This window comes from Onychostoma macrolepis, chromosome 19 (assembly GCF_012432095.1).
Source record: "Onychostoma macrolepis isolate SWU-2019 chromosome 19, ASM1243209v1, whole genome shotgun sequence".
Taxonomy (NCBI): domain Eukaryota; kingdom Metazoa; phylum Chordata; class Actinopteri; order Cypriniformes; family Cyprinidae; genus Onychostoma; species Onychostoma macrolepis.
In genome coordinates, this window is record NC_081173.1 from 18,319,947 (window position 1) to 18,344,771 (window position 24,825).

A 24,825-nucleotide genomic window follows, 5' to 3' on the forward strand; every position below is an offset into this window, starting at 1 on the left:
AACTCTTTATTATTCATGTAAGCTAATTAATTATGTGTGACCCCTGCTGGTCTTATATTGCGTCATTGCGATTTTATGTCCATCAATTTTCACTGTGTGTGTATATATATATATATATATATATATATATATAAATAAATAAATGAAGCTGGAAGAAATCCTTGAGTTGAATATTACCTCTAAATTTGCGGTTTTCTCAAACTGCACATTCATAAGTCACTTTCTGAATGTCTTTGCAGGATTCTTCAGCAGAGTTTTATAGAATAATGTAACTCCAAGTTCCCAGAAGCCAGTCAACCTCTCTGGCATTAAAGCCTTTCTCGCCATAAAACCCCAAACTATGTAGCACCTCCATGTGAGTGACAGTATCCCACAGTGAGCAGAGCTGACCAGCTACATGTCCAGAAGAGTCCTGTGAGGGTTGCTTTCAAAGATTCACTCGGTCCTGTCTCTTCAACATCCACTGGCCAAGCACACGGAGGTCAGGGACCTTTCCTCAAGGTTTGCTTGGCCTTTGACTTTGAAGGCGAGTAAGGACAGCTAGTGGGACAAAAATAAGAAAGAGCAAGGAAAAATTGAAGCTATCAGGACTTCCATTTGCAGCTGTCACTGTAAGAGAACTTTTGGAGAAAGGGTTATGGCAGTTGTGGATAGCATTCATCCTCACTTTTATCTCAAAGGAGTATTTTGAAATGGAATCAGCTTGCACCAAAAAAGCTAAATCAAAATAGGAGAAGTCACTGTTCATGTCAGATGGCCTTGTTGACTAGTAACGTGTAACCTATTACTATTTACTGAGAGAGAAAAATTAAATTGTCACCTTTATCTTTAAAGATTTCGATACATGAGTCTTCATTTTAAAAGAAATGCAAATTAAGTTATAGCTACACATATCGGTTTTCTTCATTACTTTAAACTGACATCCTGCCGCCCTGCCCTGACTGACTGTATGTAATGAGCCTTGTAGGACAAGAGACAAAACAATTGGATGGCGATCAATAGCAGTTCCATACAGCACTGTGAGAGGTCAGAGGTTTCATTTGGATTGTATGTCATGTGACACAGCAAGCACAGGGATAATACAATCCTGTGACTCAAGTTCATCAACCGTCAAAAAGGTTAGATCTAGCTCTCCAGATTGGACAGAATAATCAATAGACCTGGGTAGAGCTGGACTGCTGGCCACTGGATTGAAATAACAGGGAAAAAATCATGAAAATGTTCATTTAATTGAAATAGAAAACATTAGTGTGTAAATATCTCACTTGTGATACATATATTGTCATGTGACAGAAAATTCAGCTTTGTATTACATTTTCAAATATATTAAAACGGAAAACAGTTATTTTAAATTGTAATAATATTTCACAATATTGTTGTTTTTACATTTTCTTTATCAAATGCAGTTCAAATTGCAGTTAATAAAATCAATAAATCTTAAATTACAAGAAAAAAAAAACATTCTATTGACACAATAAGGTACACAGAAAAATTGCTAAAATGTTTTATTTTATTATCATTATTATTATCATCGTCATCATTATTATTCAAGTTTAGATGTAACAGACATCTTTGCCATCTTTATTGAATCTTTTTGCATGTAAAAACCTACCACACAAAAAAGAAAGAAAATAATAATAATAAAAGTTAAGGTGGCAGCTGAAAAAAAAAAGAAAAGAAAAGAAAATCCTAAAATCATCATCTATGCACTTTAAATGCAGCAAGTGTAAAAACAATAACATTCTAAGAATAATGGTTAAAACATTTACATATTTATGCCCTTTGCCTTGACCTTGGCCAAACAAGCTTCCAGGCTCCATCAAATACTCCTTGTGTTTCAATATTGCTAAGACCTTCAAACATAGGCAAGATCTCTTTCATTTATTATAATGCAGTACCTGTACTTATCATGCTAATAACACATTTCATCTTTCTTCTTTTGCAATAGAGTAACTGAAGTGCAAGCATTAACATTTTCAAATTAAAATGAAAATCTAGACAAAAATAAAAATAAAGAATCTTATGTTATTTAATACCCAACTGTATAAATGGTTTGTTGAAAAGCGACGGTCTATAATGATTTCAGTTATTTTTAAGAGGCATTTGCAGTTAAGCAGCGTTGTAAGGCTAGTTTCTGAGAAACAGAGAGAGAAAGCACAAATGAGACATTTTGAGTCTCAATCTCTCCCCCTTTTCCCCAGTTCATATAAATAATGTCTGTATGAAGTCAGACTAGACCCAACTCACTGAACCTGTGACCATGAAAAGGAGCAAGTGTGGAGAAGTACACATTGGAGCACAACAACAACAACAACAACAACAACAGCAAAAACAACAGACATCTTAAAGTTGCTAGCAAACAAAAACAGAATCTGGGAGGTTCCTAATGTTTTTGCTTTTCCTATTCAAATAAAATGGAAAACTGAAGATGCGTGAACAGCTTTAAGATATATCAAGCACTTGACTTGATAAAGTATGTTTGGATCATTTCTGAGCTCATTATTACTTAAAAACATGTTTTTCAGTCGCTCAGGTAGACAGTTGTCCACTCCACATGATCAAAGTTGCAAAAGAATCACAAAAACCAAAGTACAGCTGGGTGAAACAACAATATAAATAACAATGTTATGCCTCTTTGAGACAACTGCCATAGAAAGGCACCAGAAACACCTGCAGTTATTAAGTTTCATCAACAGTACACTGAATAAAATTGTTAAAAAACATAAGTCAAAGGTGCTTTCAACTGCTCTTTAGAATTAAAGGTGGAACAGAATGAATTTAGACTGGCAGAAAGTTATTATTTTTATATTATAGAGCACTGGCTCCCATAAAATGACCAAATAAAGCACAGACTCATCAGTTTCCCTTGAATGTTCGGTATCAGAAGAGCAGGAGAAAAATACAGGAAGACTTCAGTCCAATACAAGCTTCTTCATCAACTACAAAGCACAAGTACATGGTAAGACGAGGCAACAGAAAATGACAACGCTTGGAATGAATAGTGCCCTTTTGTGGCCAAAACAAAAAAAATATAGTACTTTTGTTTAATATTCCACCTTTGGAGGAAAGGAAATTGAATTGTCTTACTGTTTTTGTGAAAAAAAAAAAAAAAAAAGTTCAGGTGTTGCTTCATTACGACGTTTGCTACATTTGCAAATGTAAACGTTTGTCAGAGCCAAACTCAAGGCCCTTATTCAGATGCGAGTTCAATGTTGCATATCAACATCTCATGTAGAAAATACTTTGTACAATATATCAGGCACTGATAATATGATTTTACTATTAACAACCTAGAAAAAAAATATTTTTTTTAAATTCCTTCCCAAATTTCTAGAGTAGAGAATTGCATCCCAGCAACTAAGGCAGCAGCTTAAAAGTTTTGATGGAATTCTGTGACTTGAGTTACCTAACCCTATAACTTCAACATAAAAAAAGACGAGAACAAACAGAAAACCAAGACATTTAGTATAATGTTAACTCGAGACAGACTATAAACTAATGTTGTCTATTCAGCCATACACATTCCCTGAGGATGCTGGATGTTTGTTTGAGGACGGCAGTCATTTATGCTGTTGCCATAGTGACAGACGACTGCCACATTTTCCTACACTGAGCCACACATGCAGAAACACATCCTCATTTTTATCAGAACCAGGTAAGAGAACTTTCCATAAATCTGCGAATACACACGACGACGAGAAACAAAGCATTAAATTGGAGTAGATGTACCTTGCTTGCTGAACTGCCTTGTCGAAAATTACATATCTGGACTAACGAAAATATATCTAGATTGAGTAGCTACATGTACCGATGTCTTCAAAAAGCAGTCTTTGTTCGTTAAAAGTGTATGTGTGTGTGAGCTCCCACAGAAATGCTATGCTGACTGAAGTTTCTTGCATTGGCTGCTTAGGCACCATGATCCGTCTTGGCACATTTCAAGCAAAAAAAGTTCAATGCATTCATTCGTACAAGCGCTCGCTTTCCCTGCTGCTCTAGTTGTGCTCGGACTGCAGGTTCGTAAAGCTCATTGGTTAGAGGGGCTGGCGTTCGCCTCGGGGGCAGCCCGGTGGAGGCCTCGCTGGATGTGTGTTGTGAAATCGTACTTATCGGCGCAAGCGTGCAGGCAGATACTGCACTGGAAGGGCCCGCCGTCACCATGGCAACTCATGTGCAGGGCATACAGGACCTCATCCAGGAAGACAATGCCACAGTGGGCGCATTTGCTCGAGATGTCATCTTGTGTGGCCTGATCGACCTTCTCCGGTTGGGCCACTGGTGAAGTAGAGCGCTCCTCTTCGGGTTCTTCCGAGCGTTCCGTCTCCTGCTCCCTTTCAGAAGTGGGTGACGCCCGTTTCTCCTTGGGGGTCCCGTTGGGTGTAGGACTGGGTTTGGAATGTTTCATGGCCAGGTCGAGAGGCGTGTCACTTTCGGGTCCAGATGGGGTCGGTGGGGGGAAATGAGGCGGTAAGCCGAAGGTAGGGTAAGGCACAAAGCTTTGGCACGGACTGGGAAGGCCAGCCACGGGGCTCAGATAGTGGCCCGGGTTGCCCGGCACAGACATCTTGTACTTAGTCCAGAAGCGCAACCAGTCCGCTTCGTTTTGCAGGTCGTTGTGGAGGAAGGGTAGGCTGAAGAATGGGTACTGGTACTTCTCGATAGGGCTTCCAGGAGGGGAGTAGCTGGCCTGCTTCGACGGACGCATGTACTTCTCGATAGGGCTGCCCCGTTCAGAACCACCCTTACCGTCCCCTCCCTGGGGTCCTGCGCTGAGCCCATTGCCCTCGGCCCCACCGTCCACAGGGCTCTTGTGCATATGCAGGGGTGGCATGCGCTTATGGATCTCCAACGTCTGGTTGACGAGGAACGCGTGGGTGGAGCGGGGGCTAGGGTGGCTTTTGGGTCCTGAGGGACCGTAAGCCTCGTATTTACCCAACTGCGCTTGGGCCTCAGCACGTGATAAAGACCCATCAGATCCTGCTTCCTCAGTCCTCCTCTCTAAGGGGCTGCCGTTGAGACGCTCCTCGCTGTTGACGCGCTGCTGCTTGGACCCCACCTGCTCAGATGGTACCGGGTCAGGATTCAGGCGCTTGCGTGTCCGTCGACGGATGATCTGCTCACCGTTGTTTTGTTTGATAATGTTCAACGGTCTGGGGGTCTGAAAAAGAGACATGGAAATTATTACAATTTGAAATTGGGGTCACTGACATAACTTTATATTGTCTTAGTAATTTTAGTACAACTTCAACTTATTTTACTTTAGTTATTTGCCAAGGAAACATTTCTAATTTTCATTTATGCATTTTAAGTTTACATCTAATAATTATTTTTGAACTAAATTAAAAAAAAAAAAAACACAAAGCTGCAACCAGAGTTTCTCTGTTAAAAATGTTAGTTTTTAATACCAGATTTGGGTTCGGTTAGGTACAATCTCCATGTGTGTGATCTAAACAAATATTCACACGCACTTCCAAGTGTCTGTGAGACTGGACCTGATCTATTTACTGCCTCATAAAAAGGTCTCTGATCTAATATTGTGATTTCAGTAGAGTGATTCATCCCTTCTGGGACTCAGAGGACAGATTCCTGTAATTAGGCTGGTTAGCATAATAATCTCCCATCAAATGGCTATTAATTACTGCTTTATTTTCACTGGACTACGTAAGCCTAGCTCAAGAATGAAGGCACTACAGTGAGTTCACAAATATAAATGAGTGAATTATAGAAGTGACTTTCAGCTTGACTACCAGAAACAGACAGAAATCAATGGGTGAAACTGTTATCAATTGTGCTACTTTACAAGAAAAAGCCCGAAGTAACAGTATGTTCCTTCTCATTTCGCATCCTTTACGTCTACGCTAAAATGGAAACTACTGTGGTTGGAGAGATGTGAGATATGCATATTTCCTTCGGTGGCAGACCTGCAACAGGAGGGAAAGAATGGAGCACTTGTCTATAATCTATTTTTCTGAGCTCAGATTCCATCCGGGTAGGCAGTGGCTCGGGGGGAAAACTTCAGTAAGGTGACGCAACTCATCTAGCTACACTGCCAGACACATTCTTCCAAGTCCTCGCTTGATGCAGAGATCACCCACGACTCACCCAGAGCCAGAGATAATTGGCAGAAGAACCATGTCGCTCCCCACTACCACCACCTTCCGACTGCTTGTTGACTTTGAGGTAGAGGCACATCGAGAGAATCAATCATGTATGGTAGCCACTTGCCTTTGTAGCACCCAGATCCACCATCATGTTCCTAGGCTAAGGAAAGCAATCTCTCTCAAAGATGGGGAGGCTTGGGAAACCAGAGTGTTTCAGTATGACAGAAGGAAAATATTTCTTTGGTACCCATTTTTCCTATTAAAGCTGGAAAAATAATTTATGCAAAAATGTAACTCCACCTCAAACTAGCCTTTGGCTCCGCACCATATGTTCTAGGGGAAGAAACATGAGATGCATATTTTCAATAATGTTTGGCCACTGGGGACCGGAGTTCAATCTAAAAACAAATCTTACTGTGTTGCTTAAGTTAATGCCCTGTGATAGATGGTGTTAAAATAAATGCGAGCGCTCACTCTTTGGAACATGTCAGGCCGGCTGTCGGTCTGAAGAGAGGACGGGGATGAAAGTCAGACAAAAAGAAAGAGTGCCCTCTACTGCTGGACCACGTCAGGCCCTCACTGCACACTAACAGAAAGAGCGCAATCTTTTCTGATCTTTTTTTTCTCTTCAGTCTAATTTTGTAAGGAATATTATTATTTAAAAAAATAAACAGTGCTTGATTCATCAAATGGCTATGAGTTCTTGACTTTTCTGTTTCAAATATCAAACCAGACAAGAGACATTATATTCTTAAAGCCTTTGATTATATCTACTTCCTACTACAAAATTAACAACTGACTAGAGGGATATATATATATATAATAAATGTGTATTAAACTAGAATGTATATGACAAAAAAGGGGGAAAAATAAAACAAATGGTGTATGGCACTAAATGTGCATGACAACACCACCCCCACTCCAAAAAAATCCCTTAAAAAAAAAAAAACATACACACACATATAACATACATATACACTATATATATACATACATATACACATATATATATATATATATATGAAAAATAAAACTATATGATAAATGCATACAGCACAAATGGAAGACTAGTTCTACAAGAAGCCTCTTTCGTAATAATATACTGTAGAGCTATTCAGCAACCTTGGGTATCTATTTATTTTATCTTATCTATTTTTGACAGTTTGAGTACCTTAGCTAAAGACTTTTTTTTTTAAACACTGAAATGTATTAAATGCTCAAAGGGGCATGGAAGGCCTGTCTCAACTGTGCTGTCCGTGAACAAAACCTTGTTGCTATTCCAGCTATTTCTTTCTACCTTTTGGGCTTTCTTGTTTCAATGGGTGATCAGAGTTCAGAAGCTGTGAGAATGTTTTTAGAGAACGAACGACATATTCTTTCTGCGTCCCACATAAAAAGTTCCATGATGGTGAATCTGAAAAACGGAGGCAGCCGCAAATTTTATGTCGGGCATTGATGCACGGCTACGGCGCATGTCAGGTCCTATTATTAGAAGATAAAATCTGAGAGACATTTATTATTGCAATGTGTTCTGGCACGAGGAGCCCAGACCTCCATTTAGGGCTCTCTACAGTGTGGTTTTATGAGGTGCTATTATGAAATGATTTCTGTACAGCATATAAAAGTTTTTATTCAAAAATATAAAAAATACTACTGGAAACTTACTGCCAGGCTGACATGAAGGACACGGTCTCCGCTGGACTGCGTTAGCGCGCCATCAGTGCAACAGTCATTCGATTATTTATCAAACCAAGAACCCGAAAGACTACGAGATATCTTCTACTAAACATCCCCACTGCCTTTACTCTGCTCCAGAAATGAAACTGCCGTAGATGACTCAGCATCTTATAGCAGAAACCAAAAACAGAAACATCAGGCAAACAAATCCTGTAGCCAATCGGCAGTGATCCCGAGGGCTTCGGAGAGACGTCTCCACATCTTGTTTATTAGCTTCTAGTGGAGTGTGACGTGTACACAACCTGATGGTCCACTGCAGAAGCTATTTTACAGTAAAAGAACACAGAGACTATGCCCAACTGGTCATTCAGTCCACCGCTGGAATGTACAGGCTTTAGATCATCGCACCACACAGCTGTAAGTATCATCAAAGGCGAGCACTGAGCTAGAACTAATAAAATACAGATCTATGCTATTGCTAGTTTTGTATACAATATGAGGGAAATACACATTTTCACCAGCACTGTATGCAGTCATTGTACAAATGCAAATAAAAAGATAAGCTCAAGAAGAGTAAAGGTAGCAGTTCTCATTAATAGGTTTAAGGTCATAACGGATTACATCAAAAATATCAGAACCAATGATTTTCATACGTTTCATTCATTAAAGGTTCTGAAATGTCTACAGCATTCTTTCACTAATGCTGATAGTGCCACTTTGCTACTTTAATATTTGCCATTGTCAAGATGATCAGTTTGACTTATTTTCTGTCAGCTATCAAAAATCTAATTTTAAATGCATGATTCATTCTTTCCTGTGCTAAAAAAAGCTCATTTGAACACAGCTTTCAGTGGTTTACGTGTCACTTCTATATAACCTGTGCACCAGAAATACTTCTGCACACTTTTTTTTCCACAGACATGGGGCACACAACAAGCTAAATACAAGATAAGGGTTGAGCAATATATGCAAACATGTTATGCAATACAAAACAATTATGTAATAAATTGTAGAACTTAAGTAAATTGTTAAATAAATTCTTCACTACATTTTAAAATTTTGAGTTAAGTTTTTTTAAAAAGAAATTAATACTTTTATCCAGCAAGGATGCATTATATTGATAAAATTTTTTTACAAAAGATTTCTATTTCAAATAAATGCTGTTCTTTTCAAAGGTCAATTCAAAGTATCGTTAAAAATTGTATCTTGATTTCCACAATAGCACAACTGATATCATCACTGATGATAAAAATAAATGTTTCTTGAGCAAATCAGCATATTAGAATAATTTCTGAAAAATCATGTGACAATGAAGACTGGAGTAAATAGCTGCTGAAAATTAAGTTTGCCAACAAAGGAACATTTTTTTAAAATACGTTTTAAAATAGGACACAATTTTAAAAATTGTAATAATATTTCATTTGTAACCAGCTATCGCCTGTGTGTCTGATTAGGCCTGAAGAATAAATGAAGCCACTGTGTTCCACTCTCATCAAATTCATCACCCCTCAGCTTTTAATATCAGTGTGATCTCAGTAGTAAAACTGTCAAGAATTGTTCCCATTTCCCTTAAAGTCATGGCCACCCCTCTTTTTCTGTCCCAGGAAGCCAGAGCAAAGACTTATGCGAGCTTCAGTACAGCTGCTGCATCAATGCATGATGGAACTCCAACATAAATGTCAAAGTTAGAAAAACTTCCAGCTTGAGGAAACTTATTTACTCCAGACAGTGTTTAATGTGGGGCAGTAAATAGAGCATACAGTATTTCACAAGCTCGGCTGTGAAGCGCCCATTGATTGCAGGCTCTCTGATGAAGCGGTGCGGACAGACGGGCAGATGTGAGTGCCTGTGCCGGGTCAAGTTAGCACGACTCAAGCCACCAGGTGGCATGGCCCCTGAAAGAGCCTCTTGTGATCTGGGCGCTGTGGTGCCTAAAGCCTTACCCCAGTCGACCACACTGATTCAGTCGGCCCCCTGTTTCCAAGCCTGTGCCACCCAGGCACTAGTCCCGATAGCCCGAGGCCACCGAGGCAAAGAGCGCTTCCTACATTGCATATCAAGACAGGAAGAAACCGTAACACTCACAAACTTGACCCAATTCTGAAGGAGCTCCAAAGATTAGAATGCAAAATCAACGTTAAGTCCAGCAACAGGCCCGAGCACAATGCTTTTTCTGTTTCTCCGGCTTAATTACTCACATGTTGTCGAGACTGTTTACCCGTCATGTTTATCCAGACACCATTTCAAAGGAAATAGAAGAACACTAGAACACTTTCAAGGCTGCAGACAAAGCTTTAGGTACGACTGCAGATGGGGAAAAAAAAGAAGCTAATTCAAATCAAAATTCAATTGGGAGAGCAGAGAACTGAGGCGTTAAAGCAAATCAAAGGGGTCCAGAAACGAGCAGTTTCATTTCTTTGTGCACATTTCACACAGACTGAAGAATTAATAAAATAGTCACTGTACAGTCACAATTTATGCATTTAGAAATATCATATACAAAATGTATTTTTTTTTAATTGCTGATATTATTCGGATAAACAGAAAGCATGCGTATGACCATAATTAAATTGAATCAAATAAGCTATGAATCAAACCAATGAGCTATTAAAGAAATGACAACCTGAAGGGAAAAAAAATATGCTAAAATTGGACAAAAACACAAAGTTAGAGACTGTGTACTTAATGAGGGAACAAACTACAATCTAATGATGCACTGTGAAAGAAACTAAAATCAATGGAGAAATAAAAACATAATTAATAAATTATATTTTCTTTGCAGAATCATAGGTAATGCAGATTTTCACAAGGAAATCTAAATTACAGCATTATAATTACAGCAGATTTCTGAATGATTAAAACTGAATGATTATTAAAAAAAGCAGACTGATGGCTTCAGCAAAATTAAAACCTTGGAGCTCAAAAAAGTTCTCTTTAAAGGTTTACAAGTTATCATTAAAAAAAATCAATACCCCTATGGAGAAAATAAATGGGATTTTTACTTTAAGGACCAGGATGTCACACTCTATAACATTAAGGAGGTTTAAAAAATTAAAAAGAATAGTTTAACCAAAAACAAAATTGTCATAATTTTTTCTCCCTTCCAAGCTTTGACTTTCATAGACTTGTAGGCTTTGGAACACAATAAGAGATATTTAGCAATTCCCAAGCTACTTACTATGTAGCTTACTACTTAGCTACTATGAAAGTGGATGAGCACTAAAACAACTGTAGTTGCCACTGACTTTATCGTATGGAAAAAAGCAGCTTAAACATACTACTAAACGTCTCCTTTTGTGTTTCACGGCAGGCTGTTGTTGTAAATAAGAATGTGTTCTTAAGTTACTTGCCTGGTTAAATAAAGGTTAATAATAAGAAGAAATTCATATGGGTTTGGAACAACATGAAGGTGACAAAATGTTAAAAGAAAGACTCCACTTGACTGGGTTTTAAGGTTGTGCCAGTAGGCATTGTGTCTCAGGTTTTAAGGTCAGGTGTTTGTAAGGACTGTGGGAAGTGGGGCTCCCAGCTGGTGCAAAATTACTTCCATAGGGCCATTAGTTGGCTGCAGGGCTGAGGAAGGCCAAAAGGGCTCTTCCCCTGGGGTCCTCGCCTGACAGCGCGGAAATGAAGCGATCAAACCGGAGCTGCTACGCTGTCACCTCTCCGTTCATTTTGAACTCTATTTCTGCGATTTGTGGGTGGGCTGGGGAGGCGTTCTCGCCGTCCCTTGCACTGATGTTTTCTTAGTTCCCCCCTTACCGAGTGCAGCTTCTGATAGAGGCCACACGCGTTGCACACGTAGCCGCCGTTGGCATTCTTCCTCCATAGCGAGGTCTTGGTGGTCAGACAGTTGGCGCAGAAGACCCCCGAGCCCCGCCGTCTCTGAAATCATAAAAAAAGAAAGAGAGCCAAAATGAGTAAAAAAAGCAAGCTGTTGAGAAAAAGAGGGATGGAGATTCATGCTCAGCATGGAGACGGGAGGTGAATGTAAAAGAGAAAGCAAGAAAGAGAGGCAGAGGGAGGAAAAAAGCGGGGGGGAAAATCCCAAGACTCAGCAGGGTGTAGCTGGATATGGCAGCTCTGATGGTGAGAGACACAATGTGTCCAATCAGAAAGCCAGGATGAGGCACAATTAATAGAACCAAGCTGATTCTAACACTAATTAACCTTCCCGTGATTTATAGGCCTTGTAAGATACCACTGTGTCAGTGACAACACACCAACAACTTCAAACTGGGTCGTCCGCACTGGCCTGACATAAATATTTTGATCTTTCAATAAATATCTCATCTCGAACACATGTATGACAGGAACCTTTAAATACATAGCTGGAACTCAGAATATCTAGTAGCTTGAAATATTGCACTCTACTGCAAGAGAAGGAGAAAAAATAAACTCAAGTAGGAAAAAAAAAAGGAGAGAGATATAGCCACATGAATCATCCACCGGGAACGGACAGAACTACAAGTGAATCCTGAGAGTCAACCGGGGGAAATCACAGGAATTATCTCGATTATGGTGCCTGTAAAACTCATTTAGCCTTATAGAATGTGTACGATTTATTTAGCCTAACTTCAGACGGCTTGAGCAGGGAGCACATTTCTCCTGCCAGAAAAGTACAATGCTCCTAATTGTGCTCTAATACATTTAGAATGGAAAGCTTTCAGCAGACATAATTTTGGCTTCGAGTCGGTAGAGCTTTTTTGGCAGGGAAAGGGCACTTGATTCATCGGGTGTTTCACAACGTATCAGTAAAAGTTTTGGGGCGCCGCCAGCTTCCTATAGGGTAATTTTTCCATCCAGATGCGCCATTGGAGGGCCCTGCATCAGCTAAACTAATTATGATCTCACCTTCGCTGATGCTTGCTCACTCTACGGTTCGACATCTCCCATTAATCATAGATACGTAGAAAATGAATGTGAAAAGAGAATGAGGGACGGTAGCCCGCACAACCATAAAGAATAAAAATGAAGGCAATAACTTAATGAGATGGAGCAATGTTTTCCATGAGCTATCAGCAAATGCAAAGTCACTCTGACAACTGCCCTTTGCAACCGCAGAGCATCATTCTGATGCGCACAGCATTTCAGGCCGAGAGGGAGGGATCCCGCGTCCTTATTGTGCACATAAAAAGGTAGGTAAACTCATTCAAGGTGCATAAACACCTTTCTAATGGCTTGCCGCAACAATAATGATACTATCCTTACATGAAGCATTACACTTATCCAAATCAATAGTTTTATCCTTCACAAAAAGTACTGTAGCACTACCATATTATGTTGATGGCTTTAGATGGTAATGCATTTAAATATTCTATGGGTACTTCAATTAAATATTTAAATGTGTAATTTCGAATATGTAGGCCTATGAGTTAAAGGGATAGTTTGGAATGGAATTGACTTGAATTTGTCACTTTTAGGTGAACTGTCCCTTTAAGACAGCAAGATGTCTGGCATGTCCTACAACACAAACCCACAATACCTTGCTGGAAGATTATCTCAAAATCGAATTATGGCCCATTTACGTCAGAATCAGTGCTTTCTTACAACCTTTAAGCGAGAATGTATATATTTTCTGATCTCAGTGGGGTTTTTAGAGGGCCACATGCTAGTCCTGACAGTTTAGACATGATTGATTGATTTATTCTTTCCTATCCTGTTCTAGCGTTACAAGCCAAACAAAGTGTCCGTCATCAGCTTTGTGGATTTCTCTCCCTGGCCTTCTGGGCTCCAGAGCCAAATCACTCACACGTGTTCCCTCCGCCTGGCCCGCAGACCTTCATCGTACAACAGCCGCAGAGAGTTAATATACATACAACCTACACACAGTGTGAACACAACGGATAATTTATCTTGTTGGTCAAATCATTCAGTTGTGCTGGGCCTCCTGTTTAGCCATCCAGAAAGATTATATGGTTATGTATACAGTGGGCCAAAAGCTTTGGATTTAAAACAATATAAATCAAAAGCTCTTGACTCTTAGAGCCAAAACTAAATCAGAATGAAAGGCTGATCGTGTCTGCATCTGACTCTGGTGTCCACTGACTGTGATAAGGACTGTTTCAGTGTTAGAATTAATTAGACTCTTAAATTATGTAATCATAAAGACTATTTTGATCAACAGGGAAAATAAATGGAGCAATTAAAAAAAAAACATCAGAAGGCAAAGGTGATTTTTATTCTATCCATAGTGTGTGTGTGTGTGTGTATTCAAATAAGGGAAAAACATTACATATATAAATAATATGCATTGAAATAAAAAATAATAATTATAGAAATAAAATTATATAATTAACATCAAAATAAAAATGGAAAAAATTCATGTATCATTTTTAAAATAATAAATAATAATTTAGGTAATAAACATTTATGGTTGAAAAAGCCCACTCAATTTATCCACCATTAGCAGGTGTAGGGAAAAAAAGTAATAATAATAATAATAATTTTTGACTAGCTACAGTAAAATTAACATGTCTCCATTAAAAGTCAAAAAGATAAACTATTGCAATCAAATGTTCAGTGTCATTAGGTTTATGTTCATTGTAAAGACAAGGCTTTATATATTAGGTTAAAGATGCAAGTGAGTTTTCTTACAGCAAAACAAAATAGCAAAATAAAATATAAAATGGAGAGGCTGACCATGTGGTGGCATTTGGTGTGCTGGATCACAGTAAGAGCATGATCTTTCTAATAAACAATCAATTATACACATAAACAAGATTGCAGGGATTGCAAGAACAACTTGTGACTGATATCCGGTCAAAGCGGTTTCCAAAACAATCCAAAGCAAGTCGACAACAAGTACCTAAAGGAAAAAATACACAAAATAAGCAAGCTACAGTGACAGTCCATTACATTTTAAGTAGGAGGGTGGGATCAAATAAAAGTGGGAGTGTCAATACGTTGAAATGTGAATGTGTTTGGGAGCGGGTCGTGGGTCAGTTACACAGGAAAACCCAGAAATAGCCTTCTCCTGTTGAATGGTGCACAATCCCAGACTTCCTTTTCAATTATCAACTGGACCAGTCTGCCATCTGTAAAAACGAATGCGTGCCTTGCCAGGTTCTATTTTTTTTTTTTTTTTAATCTCTTTCTCCCTCCATTACATCTCAAAAAAAGGACAAGTTGGCGAGAGAAAAAGAAGAAAAAACCCGCACATTTGACTGGCTTGCTGCAGCTGCTCACCAAAGGAAAAGGAGGGGAGGCGAATGAGAGAAAGCCCTGATTGTCTTTGTTTTCCCAAAGTGTGGGGCGATTTTTCTCGCCTGCCACGTCTGGCCGTGCTGTGAGGTGATGCATTGTTTTTTTTCCGCGGGCTAGAGGGGCCGCAGAGAGCCCAGGCCCTGTCTGTTTCCTGGCCTGCTCCAGTTTATCACTGTATCTGCTCTCAGCGCTGCTCCTGCTATCTGGTATCCGTCACGGCCTTCGCAAGGTGCCACGCATTATCACGCAGCACCGTCACTGGTTAAAACACCACTAATCATAATCAAAACAAACTTTGCGCTACCTTTCATCTGCACTCGGGATGAGGTGTAATAATAGGCTGGATTATGCATTTTTGGGGATCATTTATTTCCATATGGCGAGGGCTACAAACAATGGTAAGCATACAGGTAGCGCAAGGTTAGAGGTACTCGCAGTAAACAACAAAATGGCTGTTCTTGTTTGCATTGCGGGATCTGATGAATGACCCTGCTGCACTCTGGTACTTTCTGTGGGTGTAGCCTGTGCATTCTGTTTGTACGTGATTGATTACGCACGCCTAACACTAGGCACTCTAGAGAGTCGGACTAATTCGGTCCTGGTGAGAGGAATCTGAAGTAATTAGAGGCAGGACCTAATTACATCTATTTATTTAACGAGCATGTTCCCACAATCCCATAAAGCTCTCCATTAAAAGCTTCTAGTCTCAGGTGAAAGAGGCGGGGAAGAAACATCACACCTCTCTGTCTTAAACCTATTACGGTAATCAGCTGCTCTCAAGGTTTTGCAACCGGTTTAGCAGCCATTGTCGATTTGCAGTTCTAAACAATGCGGCGTCTATGAAAAATGTCTGTGTTAGAGGTGAAAATAATAGATTTCAGCACCAGGGAGATTTCCAGGCCTCTGCAACGTTCTATAGTCGGTTTTGGTGAGGTGGACAGCAAAATTGTGCCTAAAAGCAGAGACAGTTAAAATGATGAGGGGAAGCAGGGGATGCTTGGAGACTGACACACATCATAGATGTAATATGTGAAAATAAGGGCTAATAACACATTTGGCATGCCGTGTGGATGTAAGAGAAAGGATTCTTTGGTTTAAAGGGGGCGATTTGCACACAAAGCCAGTGAAATGAAATTACATGTAATTCACTTAGGCAATCCGCGGGGCCTCTTACATTAAATAAACAATTATTTAATCAGCTGCGGGGAAATTAGGTGAACCCCTACTGACAATTTCAATTTCAGAAATCCTGCATCAACTTTTCAAGGCTCAGGCAGTACCATCGAAACGCCATCGGCAAACATCTGGATACAATTGCAGACATATCGAACCATCAAGTCATATCTTTGGTGGATGTAATACCGGGTTTACGCAAATCCAAAGTCTCTTGCTGAAACGGAGTCGTAATTATATAATTCAGTTTGATAAATAAGGTTTAATATATTCTGTGAAAGCTTCATTTCTCCTGGAACCTGGGAGGGCACGGTTCAGGGTAATATTCCCACATCACATTCACATTTCTTCACGTTGCTCTCGGAACGCTTCACGTCAAGATGAAGTCTTTAAAAAGCAGTAAGGATGGCCTCAAATCATCTGTAGTCAATCGGAAGGTTATTTAAGCACTTTAAGTGTCGGAGAACAGTTGTCACATTTCTTTTACTACAGGGAATATTTCTCAGGGTTCTATTTTTTGAAAGTCTGTAAAATTTACATTTCTGAAAGTTTAAAGTCTGTATGAGATGAGATACCTCATAGCTGTGGGTCCCAACCAATGGCCTGAGGCCCAATAGGGGGCCACAGAAAAAAGGGGCCCTCAAGATGACTTTTTTAACTTAAAACAAAATCAAGATATTTCTTATTTTGATTCACTTCCTCTTGGTTCTTTCTTTGAAGAACCAGGGTTTTAACTGTCTGGGAAGACATGGACGTATTTGTGATTTCTAGACCTGGAAAGTCATGTAAATTAATAAAATATTTTTTGTAATGAATACACATTTTTAAACCCATTTTTATGCTCTACAATATTTTATCAGGTAGAAATTGTAATAACTACATATAAACACACACACATACATATACATATACATATATATATACATACATACATACATACATATACATATATATATATATATATATATATATTTTTTTTTATTCTAATGGTTAATCCTTTTCCAGTAAATCATGAACTACTGGAAAATTCATTTTATTTTTTATTTAATTGGGTATAAAGTGCAGTCTTAAAACTTCTGGAATTCTGAAATTTACAGAAACTGAGGCTGCGTTCCAGTTCATTTTTTTTTATGCCCTTCACTCGCAAACTTCCCTCCATCTCGTTCACTCAGATGTACATCCTTGATTACGTTGCATGAGTGCCCACTTCTGGCGAAACCCTTTGAATGGGCTTAATTGGAACGTCCTAAGCCCTTGATCACTTAGAATCCACTATGGAGTTGGTTTATTGTTTCAATTTTTTCCATTATGAATTTGTTTGATGCAGCATTCTATATGTATATAGGTATGCTTGGGCTGCTATAAATGTAAAAAAAAAAAAAAAAATCATTTATATATTATAGAGTTGTTTGGGGTGTGGATAAATTAAATGCAATCTGCGATGACGTCACAATCGTGTTGCATTGTGGTCTGTGGAGTGGTCTGAAGTGGTATGAATCAGACTCTGTCAAAATCGAGGGGTCGAGGGTCTGTCCGTATAAACTTCCCTCGTTCAATTCACGAAATGGAACGCACTTCAAAATGGCAACGGGGATTCCCCCGAGGTGAAGTGCTTAGGGAAGTTCGCGAGTGCATGTCTAAAAGTGGAGTGGAACGCAGCCTAATGGCGCTTTTCCACTGCGTGGTACGACTCGGCTCGGCATGACTCGGTTTTCGTTTCCACTGCAGTTTAGTACTGCTTTAGAGTGGGCGGGATTATATACGTCGCCCCATCAAGCTCTCGCAGGATCCACTCCTCAGCTATTAAAGAGAAGAACATCTGTACTTCCACAACAGACCACGAAACAGCCATTTATTGGGTGTAAAAAAAAAAAAAGGTGCGCTTGTTCAAAACAGTTGCGTTCATTCAAAAAAAGAAAAAAGGTTGCATTCGATCCTTCGCTGGCTGTGCTGATTTAAACCTAGTGGGTCTGGTGTCTCATCTCGCAAGTTCAATGACATAGGTTTTAACGATTCTCTCCGGCCAATCAGTGATCAGCAGGGTTTACACCTCACATTTTGGTAACGGTACGGCACGCTTGGAACCTCAGCCGAGGCGGTACTGAAAAAAGTACCAGGTACCAGGTACTATACCCAGTGGAAAACACCCCAAAAGTGAGCCGTACCGAACTGTACCGTGCAGTGGAAAAGCACCATAAGAGTGTCAGCCTTTAAATATTGTTGCGGACAATGGGAGGTATTGGAATCAAAAAGGTTGAGAACCACTGCCAACTAGCCCCAATATCCCATATGTTAAATACATTAGTTCTGAATTGTGCACTGGGAATGCATCTACAAGAAATGAAAGACAGAAATGGAGGAAACTGTCAACCTGCCACAGCTGACCAGTTCCCTCGGCCCAATTTCAAGCCACCAAAACTCTCTGAGGAGATGGGCTTCAGCTTTCCGTTCAAAGACAGCCCTTCTGTTATCTCTATCCAAATCCCCATCCACCCCCTTTGTTTTGCCCTGCATCGTACTGCGGCGTACCCCGCTGATACACGAGACTATCTGAGCCTTGGCTTTCTCTCCAAATCAGATTGAATCGGAGGACATGATCAAAGACAGACGGGTCTCTATCTGGAAGTGTGAAGCGCAGATATCCATTTGCACTCAGAGGGCTTATGGTTGTAGTCATGAGAGTAGCCTATTGTACTGTAAAAATCAAAGGTCTCCCTCCTTCTTGTGCAAATAGAAGGCGGCTTTATGTATTCTGGAATAATCTATTCCAGAGGCCGAACAATGCTCCGGTCTCCCCTTACCGCTACAAAGGCATTAGGCCTTTTGACACTATCGCTACACCCGTATCCCTTATCTAGGTCTTCCTTAGATATGTGGCATCCTCTTCTGTGAAACAGTTCCGAGGACACATCCTGTCTCGGTGACAGGAGAGGAAATCCGGATACATCGCAGCTGGCCTCTAAATGTGTCATCTGTCACCTCCATAAGGTCCTCTTCAATGCTGTTTGTGTCGACTCGTCCTGGATGTCATAACACGGGGCCAGCTGACCCGAAACAATAGTTAAAGTGACTGACAATGATGGGCAGGAAAGAGAGCAAAGAGTTCAGGCATGACTTCACCAGCACACCTGCTCGTGTGTCACAGAGGCCAGTGGGGTTACTGGCAGTCACAGAAAGGGTGCCTGCTGATCTAGAAGCATTTTCTTGGATCTACAAATCAACATCTATTAAGACAAAAACAATAAATTCTGGTCTTGGATCAGTATTTCAGTGACCTACTTTGTGTTCTTTGATCAATTAAATGCTGTTTTTAAAAGGTAAACATGATACTTAAGTATGAATAGATGACATGACAGTTTCTTTGGTACAAATCCTTTTTTTTTTTTAACTATTAAAAATGTTTATTGATATTAGGGATGTAACGGCATGAAAATTTCTTATCACGATTACAGTGACCAAAATTATCACGGTTATCAGTATTATCACGGTATTGTTAAAATGTGCTGGAGATGTTCAAAAAGTACCGACACATAAATCACTTCACCAAATTTTATATTTAAAAATCAACAAACAACAAATAAAATGACTTTTTGTTTGCATAATCACTAAAACAATAACATTACCAATGATGTTCGGATTTTAAATAACTTGACTGACAACAGTTTAATAGCATGTTCAAATATCTAATGTAAATGTTCAAATAAAGCTTTGAAAAAATGTTTATATAAAAGGTAAACCTCAAATCTCAGTCTTTAAATAAAGAAAAGGGTTAAGTTAAAATGATAATTGATTAATAAATGGTTATATGTATTTTATCTGCTCCATAAATAATTCCAGATAACTTATCTGAATTGTTTAAATGTGTAGAATCCACATAAGCTTGTTTTTCATCAACCGGTCAAAATTTACAGCAGGGCATGCAAATTTGGTCCGTTTTTGGCCAGACAGAAACTGCACACAGGCTGAATGTAAATATATGTCTCTGTAAATCCACTCTCTGACACTAGGTGGCGCTTATGGAAAAGCTGAATTACAGCTGTTTCCTGTAAACTCCGTGGACAAAGCAGGTTTGCGATTAACAACACTTCTTTTAGGTAGCCTATTACATGGAGCGAAGATGAAAACAAAATGTCATCGAATCGTTTCTGAAGACAGTCAGAACCTTCAGAGGTACATTCATATAATTAATTTATTCATATATTAATTTGTATAATTCCCTTAGCACTCTTTTAAAACCTCCCAGCTTTTCCGCCATCTTTGCACTCAAAACGAAACTACTCTGTGTGCTGTGTGCACGTGAGACTGTTACTTAAAACTGTGCTTTATGCTGGTGAGTGTTTATTTATCATGAGTTGTTCAAATCGCAGTAATCGAATACGGTTTTAATGATAATTAAAAAATGAAACGGTATTACTAACCGTGGGGAACTTTATCATGATTTATCGTCAAACCGGTAATAGTTACATCCCTAATTGTTATACATGTTTATTCTGATCATTTTGGAGGGCACAAAGTCAAAAATGTCAAAGTGGAACAACTGTGCTGATTTTAAAATTAAGAAAAATCTCATTCAAATAATTTAATACTTGAATAATATTTTGACAAACCATTATTATTATTATTAGAAATATTATATACAACAACAAAACTGCTTCACTGCTTTTTAACATTCGTCAGCAGTCACATGCAGTCAGTGCTGAAACATACAGGAAATTATATAATAGAAATAGACCATTATGACTGTCTCAAGGTCAACAAGTCTCTTAAAAAAATCTGATAATTAGATTTTTTTTAGATTAATAATTTGTGATTTGTAAAAAAAAAGAAAAGAAAATAGAATAAAAAATATTGCAAAACACAAACTATATTAATTGTATTTGTACATCTATTTTATAACCTTATGAAACACAACGTAAATGTGTCTAAGACCATGCCACATGTTTTAAAGAATATTTAAGAAAAAAAATATTTAGCTTATAACCACTCATGCATGTTATTGACCTGTATTTATTTTCGTTTTGGCCTTTAGCTGGTCACAAGCCAAATGATGAATATTGCAGAAAAACAGATAAATAGAAGGATTGAGAGGTATCTTGTAAAATAAGACTTGGAACATTTTGGAAATGGAACATTTTCCAAATATTTTCTGCAGGCCTGGGGCAAATAATCCGTTTTTTTTCCTTCTTCTTCTTTTAATTCTTCCCCAAACTACGCAAAATAGAGACTGTGGGAACTGCCACTAGCAAAACTCTGGCACACTTTGCTTTGATAGTGTGTGCTGTAATATTGTGTAGAAAGAAGGACATAGAAACCTTAATTCACCTTGCCCTGAAGGGGAAACACAGGCCACAGAGACATGTGAAGCTGTCTATGTGTGGGAGAGAGACAGTCTATACTACACAACACTCGGCACCTGAATGTGAGCCGCTCCGTACACTAACAATGACAGCCTTTTTTCCACTCAACTAATGTTTCTCTGCTGTAAATTTCACTTAAGCTTGCTAAAGTAAGCTGTGAGCTGCTGTAAGTTTGTGGCTTTGCAATAAACAACAAGTTACGAGAACACCACTGTTGAGAATGACTTAATCTGAAACGAAGTAAACCACATGCACACACACTGAGATATTCACACCTAGCAAAAGCACACAAACTCTCGCTTTCCATTTATGTGCAATTAAGCCAACTGGAAAATACTCGAAAATATAACCAGAGCTTTTCAGCTCATATCAGTTTCACTGTCAGACATGGAGCATCACAATAATTGCCCTGTAACTCAGAACCCAATATTTTACTGCGCTCAGAGAAAATATCAAATTCACAAGGATAACACTCATACGCTTCACCTCAGAGAACAGTCTGGCGAATGTACCCACTCAAAAGCAGAGAGAGAGAGAGAGAGAGAGAGAGAGATTTTGTGGTGTAGGCAGTCACTGCGTGGGATCTGATATAACAGTGACACCATTTCACTTGATAAACATGGTCAGATCTGGTTGAGGCAGCTTGCTGCTCCTGGATCAGGGGTTCAGGGTAGGCGACAGACATTACGTTAAATATAATAGTGACTTTTGGAATGATTTGGGAGATTTTTTTTTTCCTCTTAAGCTGACAATTTAAATGAAACTATCAGACTATAATTAACGACAACATGTCATTTATGCATTTGTCACTCACCAGATGGTCTTAACGTTATTTTTAAAATGGTCTTTCATCAGATTTGCATCATTATATTACACAACAATGTATAATGGGACATATTAGAAGAAATCAACTTGGCAACTTTTTAAGAAATGTGTGTAATGAACCTTTCCCTGATTGTACTTTAATTACTTCAAAAGACCTACTTTTATTTGTTCTCTTACTTTTCTAAATATCATCTCTTTGTCATTAACAATAAGTTACAAAAAACTATTTTCATAACTCTAAAGAGACAATAGATTTTTTTTTTTTTTTTGAATAAATGCCATAATGCAGAACTGAGATGATGTTGAATAAGATATTAAAAAATTTAGGTTTTTTTTTTTTTTTCAGGCAATAACACAAAGTTGCTTTTGCATGTGACAGTAAACAAAATATAATACTACTCGTTTCATACCAATTAAACTGATATTTATACCTTAAATGTAAGGTTTTGTAACATCTGACGAGGAACATATTGCAAAATCAGGAACAGCTTCTCTTTCTTGGGTCAGCTGAACTAACTTTGTCATCACGAGAAATAACCAACATTAGCTGTTTCCATCCAAAGTTACGCATTAAACTTATGCGCAAAATTGGAATATCGCATAAGAAATTTGCAAATAAAGCACCGTTTCCATCCAGTGAGTTGAAGAGAGCAAAATCGTCACTTCCTGATTAACTTGCGCTAAATATCACGAAGAAAAACATTTGCTGCAGTAGGAGAAGGCACTGTATATAAAAAAAAAATTATATACAATAAATCATGAGCTTCAGAGCGTGCAGACGAAACACGGTCATGTTATTTTCGGATCCTACATTCGAGTTAATTATAACAAAGCACTTGGAACAAGCTCAAGCATTTTAGAATGACAAAACTAGCATTTCAGATGCTGTGCAATGAGATCGGTCTGTTGGTTTGTCTAGTTTTATGCTGTCCCACTGCAAAGTCGCATCTTTTTTGATGCACATTCAGGAAAAAAATAAGTGTTTCCATCGTAGTTTATGCGCATGTTTTCTTACCGGATAAGAAATGTATCCGACTTAGTTGAGTGCATATGTCTTTTTATGCTCATTTTTAGAATTTATGCGCATCTTGGTGTTTCCATCCAGAGTTTTTTTTATGTGAAATCCCAAAATGCACATGAAAATAGGTGGATGGAAACAGCTATTGATCACAAAGCAGTCAAAACTAGCATCTCAATAGAACATTTGCAGGAGTCAGAAGATGAACTCAAAAATGACAAGAAAAACTGGAGAGAAAAGGGGGTAAAGAAGATGAAAAAATGATAAGCTGCGGGAAGGCAATGCCCCACTAAGCTAAAATTAGCAGTAGCGTGACAAACTCCAAGGGGCTCAGACTGAGATCCTCCATCATGTTGCCCAGAAATCATTCACCCACTCAGAGTACACAGGAAGGGACCATCATCCAGCAACTAACACTAATGAAGCCTCCATGGAGCTTCTATAGTTCAGTGCCCATCAGCTCAAATCACTATACATCGACACTGAGCTCAGACAAAACACTCCTGACTGACACTACAGAACAGCGGCGTTTGGCTGTGCATTAAGTTCAAGCACAAGAAAACCAAAAGGAGCAAAAAGGCATGAGGAACATTTCAGACATTATTTAATAATGAACAATGTTCATTGACTACACTGATAAGTTGTTCTCTTTGTCTGTTTGAATGGGTAAAGTGCAGCTTAGTGAAACCACTACATGATTTGATAAAACTAACGCAATGTGTTCATTGCGTAGCTAGGATGGGGAATGTTCGGAAAGTGTATTATTTGTGGGACTGGCTTCGCAAGTAGAGTGCCGAAGCAGTTTCATGGGTTGTAATTGCCTAGCAACCCTGGACAAGTGAGCTTTCTAAATTAGCTGCTGAAGAGTGGGAGACTTTTGAGCTAGTTGAGTAAATTTCATTGTGCTAAATTTGGATAATTACGGGAGTTTTCAGGCACTGCGGTAATGAATGGCACTTTGTTGTATTAAATCCGGGGCTAAATGGCTGGAATATGGCAAAGACATATTGGAGGATGGGGGCCAACACCTCCATCAGTCTGCAGGCAATGACTGAGATTCCACTGTAAGAACCTCATGAACCCAATCAAGTCATAATAAAGCTCTGATTGAGAGGGAAGTTCCTGGAAGTGTGATTGCATGGAGAAATAGGAGGAGGACAAAACAGCCCACAATAATTATTCCAATGTAGAACATTACAGCATTATAATCTGAAAATTCACAATGAGAAAAATGCAACATACTCACTCATAGTAAAAAAAATTCTGAACTAGAACATGAGAAGATAAAAATACTAGGGCTGTCACTTTAATATGTTCATGCATATTAACTCTTAAGGGCTCAGTAAGAGTTTTTGAAAGATGTCTTTCATGTTCACCCTCTATATGATAATCAAAAATACAGTAAAAATTGTGAAATAGTTTTTACAATTGAATATAACTGTTTTCTATTTAAATATATTTTAAAATATAA

General features: G+C 38.8%; 1 protein-coding gene across 7 annotated transcripts in view; it reads right to left on the bottom strand.

Moving 5' to 3' along the window:
- Positions 1-1,280: 1,280 nt before the first annotated feature.
- trps1 (trichorhinophalangeal syndrome I) overlaps positions 1,281-24,825 on the bottom strand; it is a 213,976-nt gene continuing 190,431 nt past the window's right edge. For all 7 annotated transcript variants that reach the window (XM_058754439.1, XM_058754437.1, XM_058754436.1 and 4 more), the window contains 2 exons: positions 11,538-11,660; positions 1,281-5,155 (listed from right to left, as the gene is read on the bottom strand). In XM_058754439.1, coding sequence (XP_058610422.1) covers positions 4,025-5,155; positions 11,538-11,660 — 1,254 coding nt within the window. In that variant the 3' untranslated portion in view covers positions 1,281-4,024. The remainder of the gene's footprint in view (positions 5,156-11,537; positions 11,661-24,825) is intronic.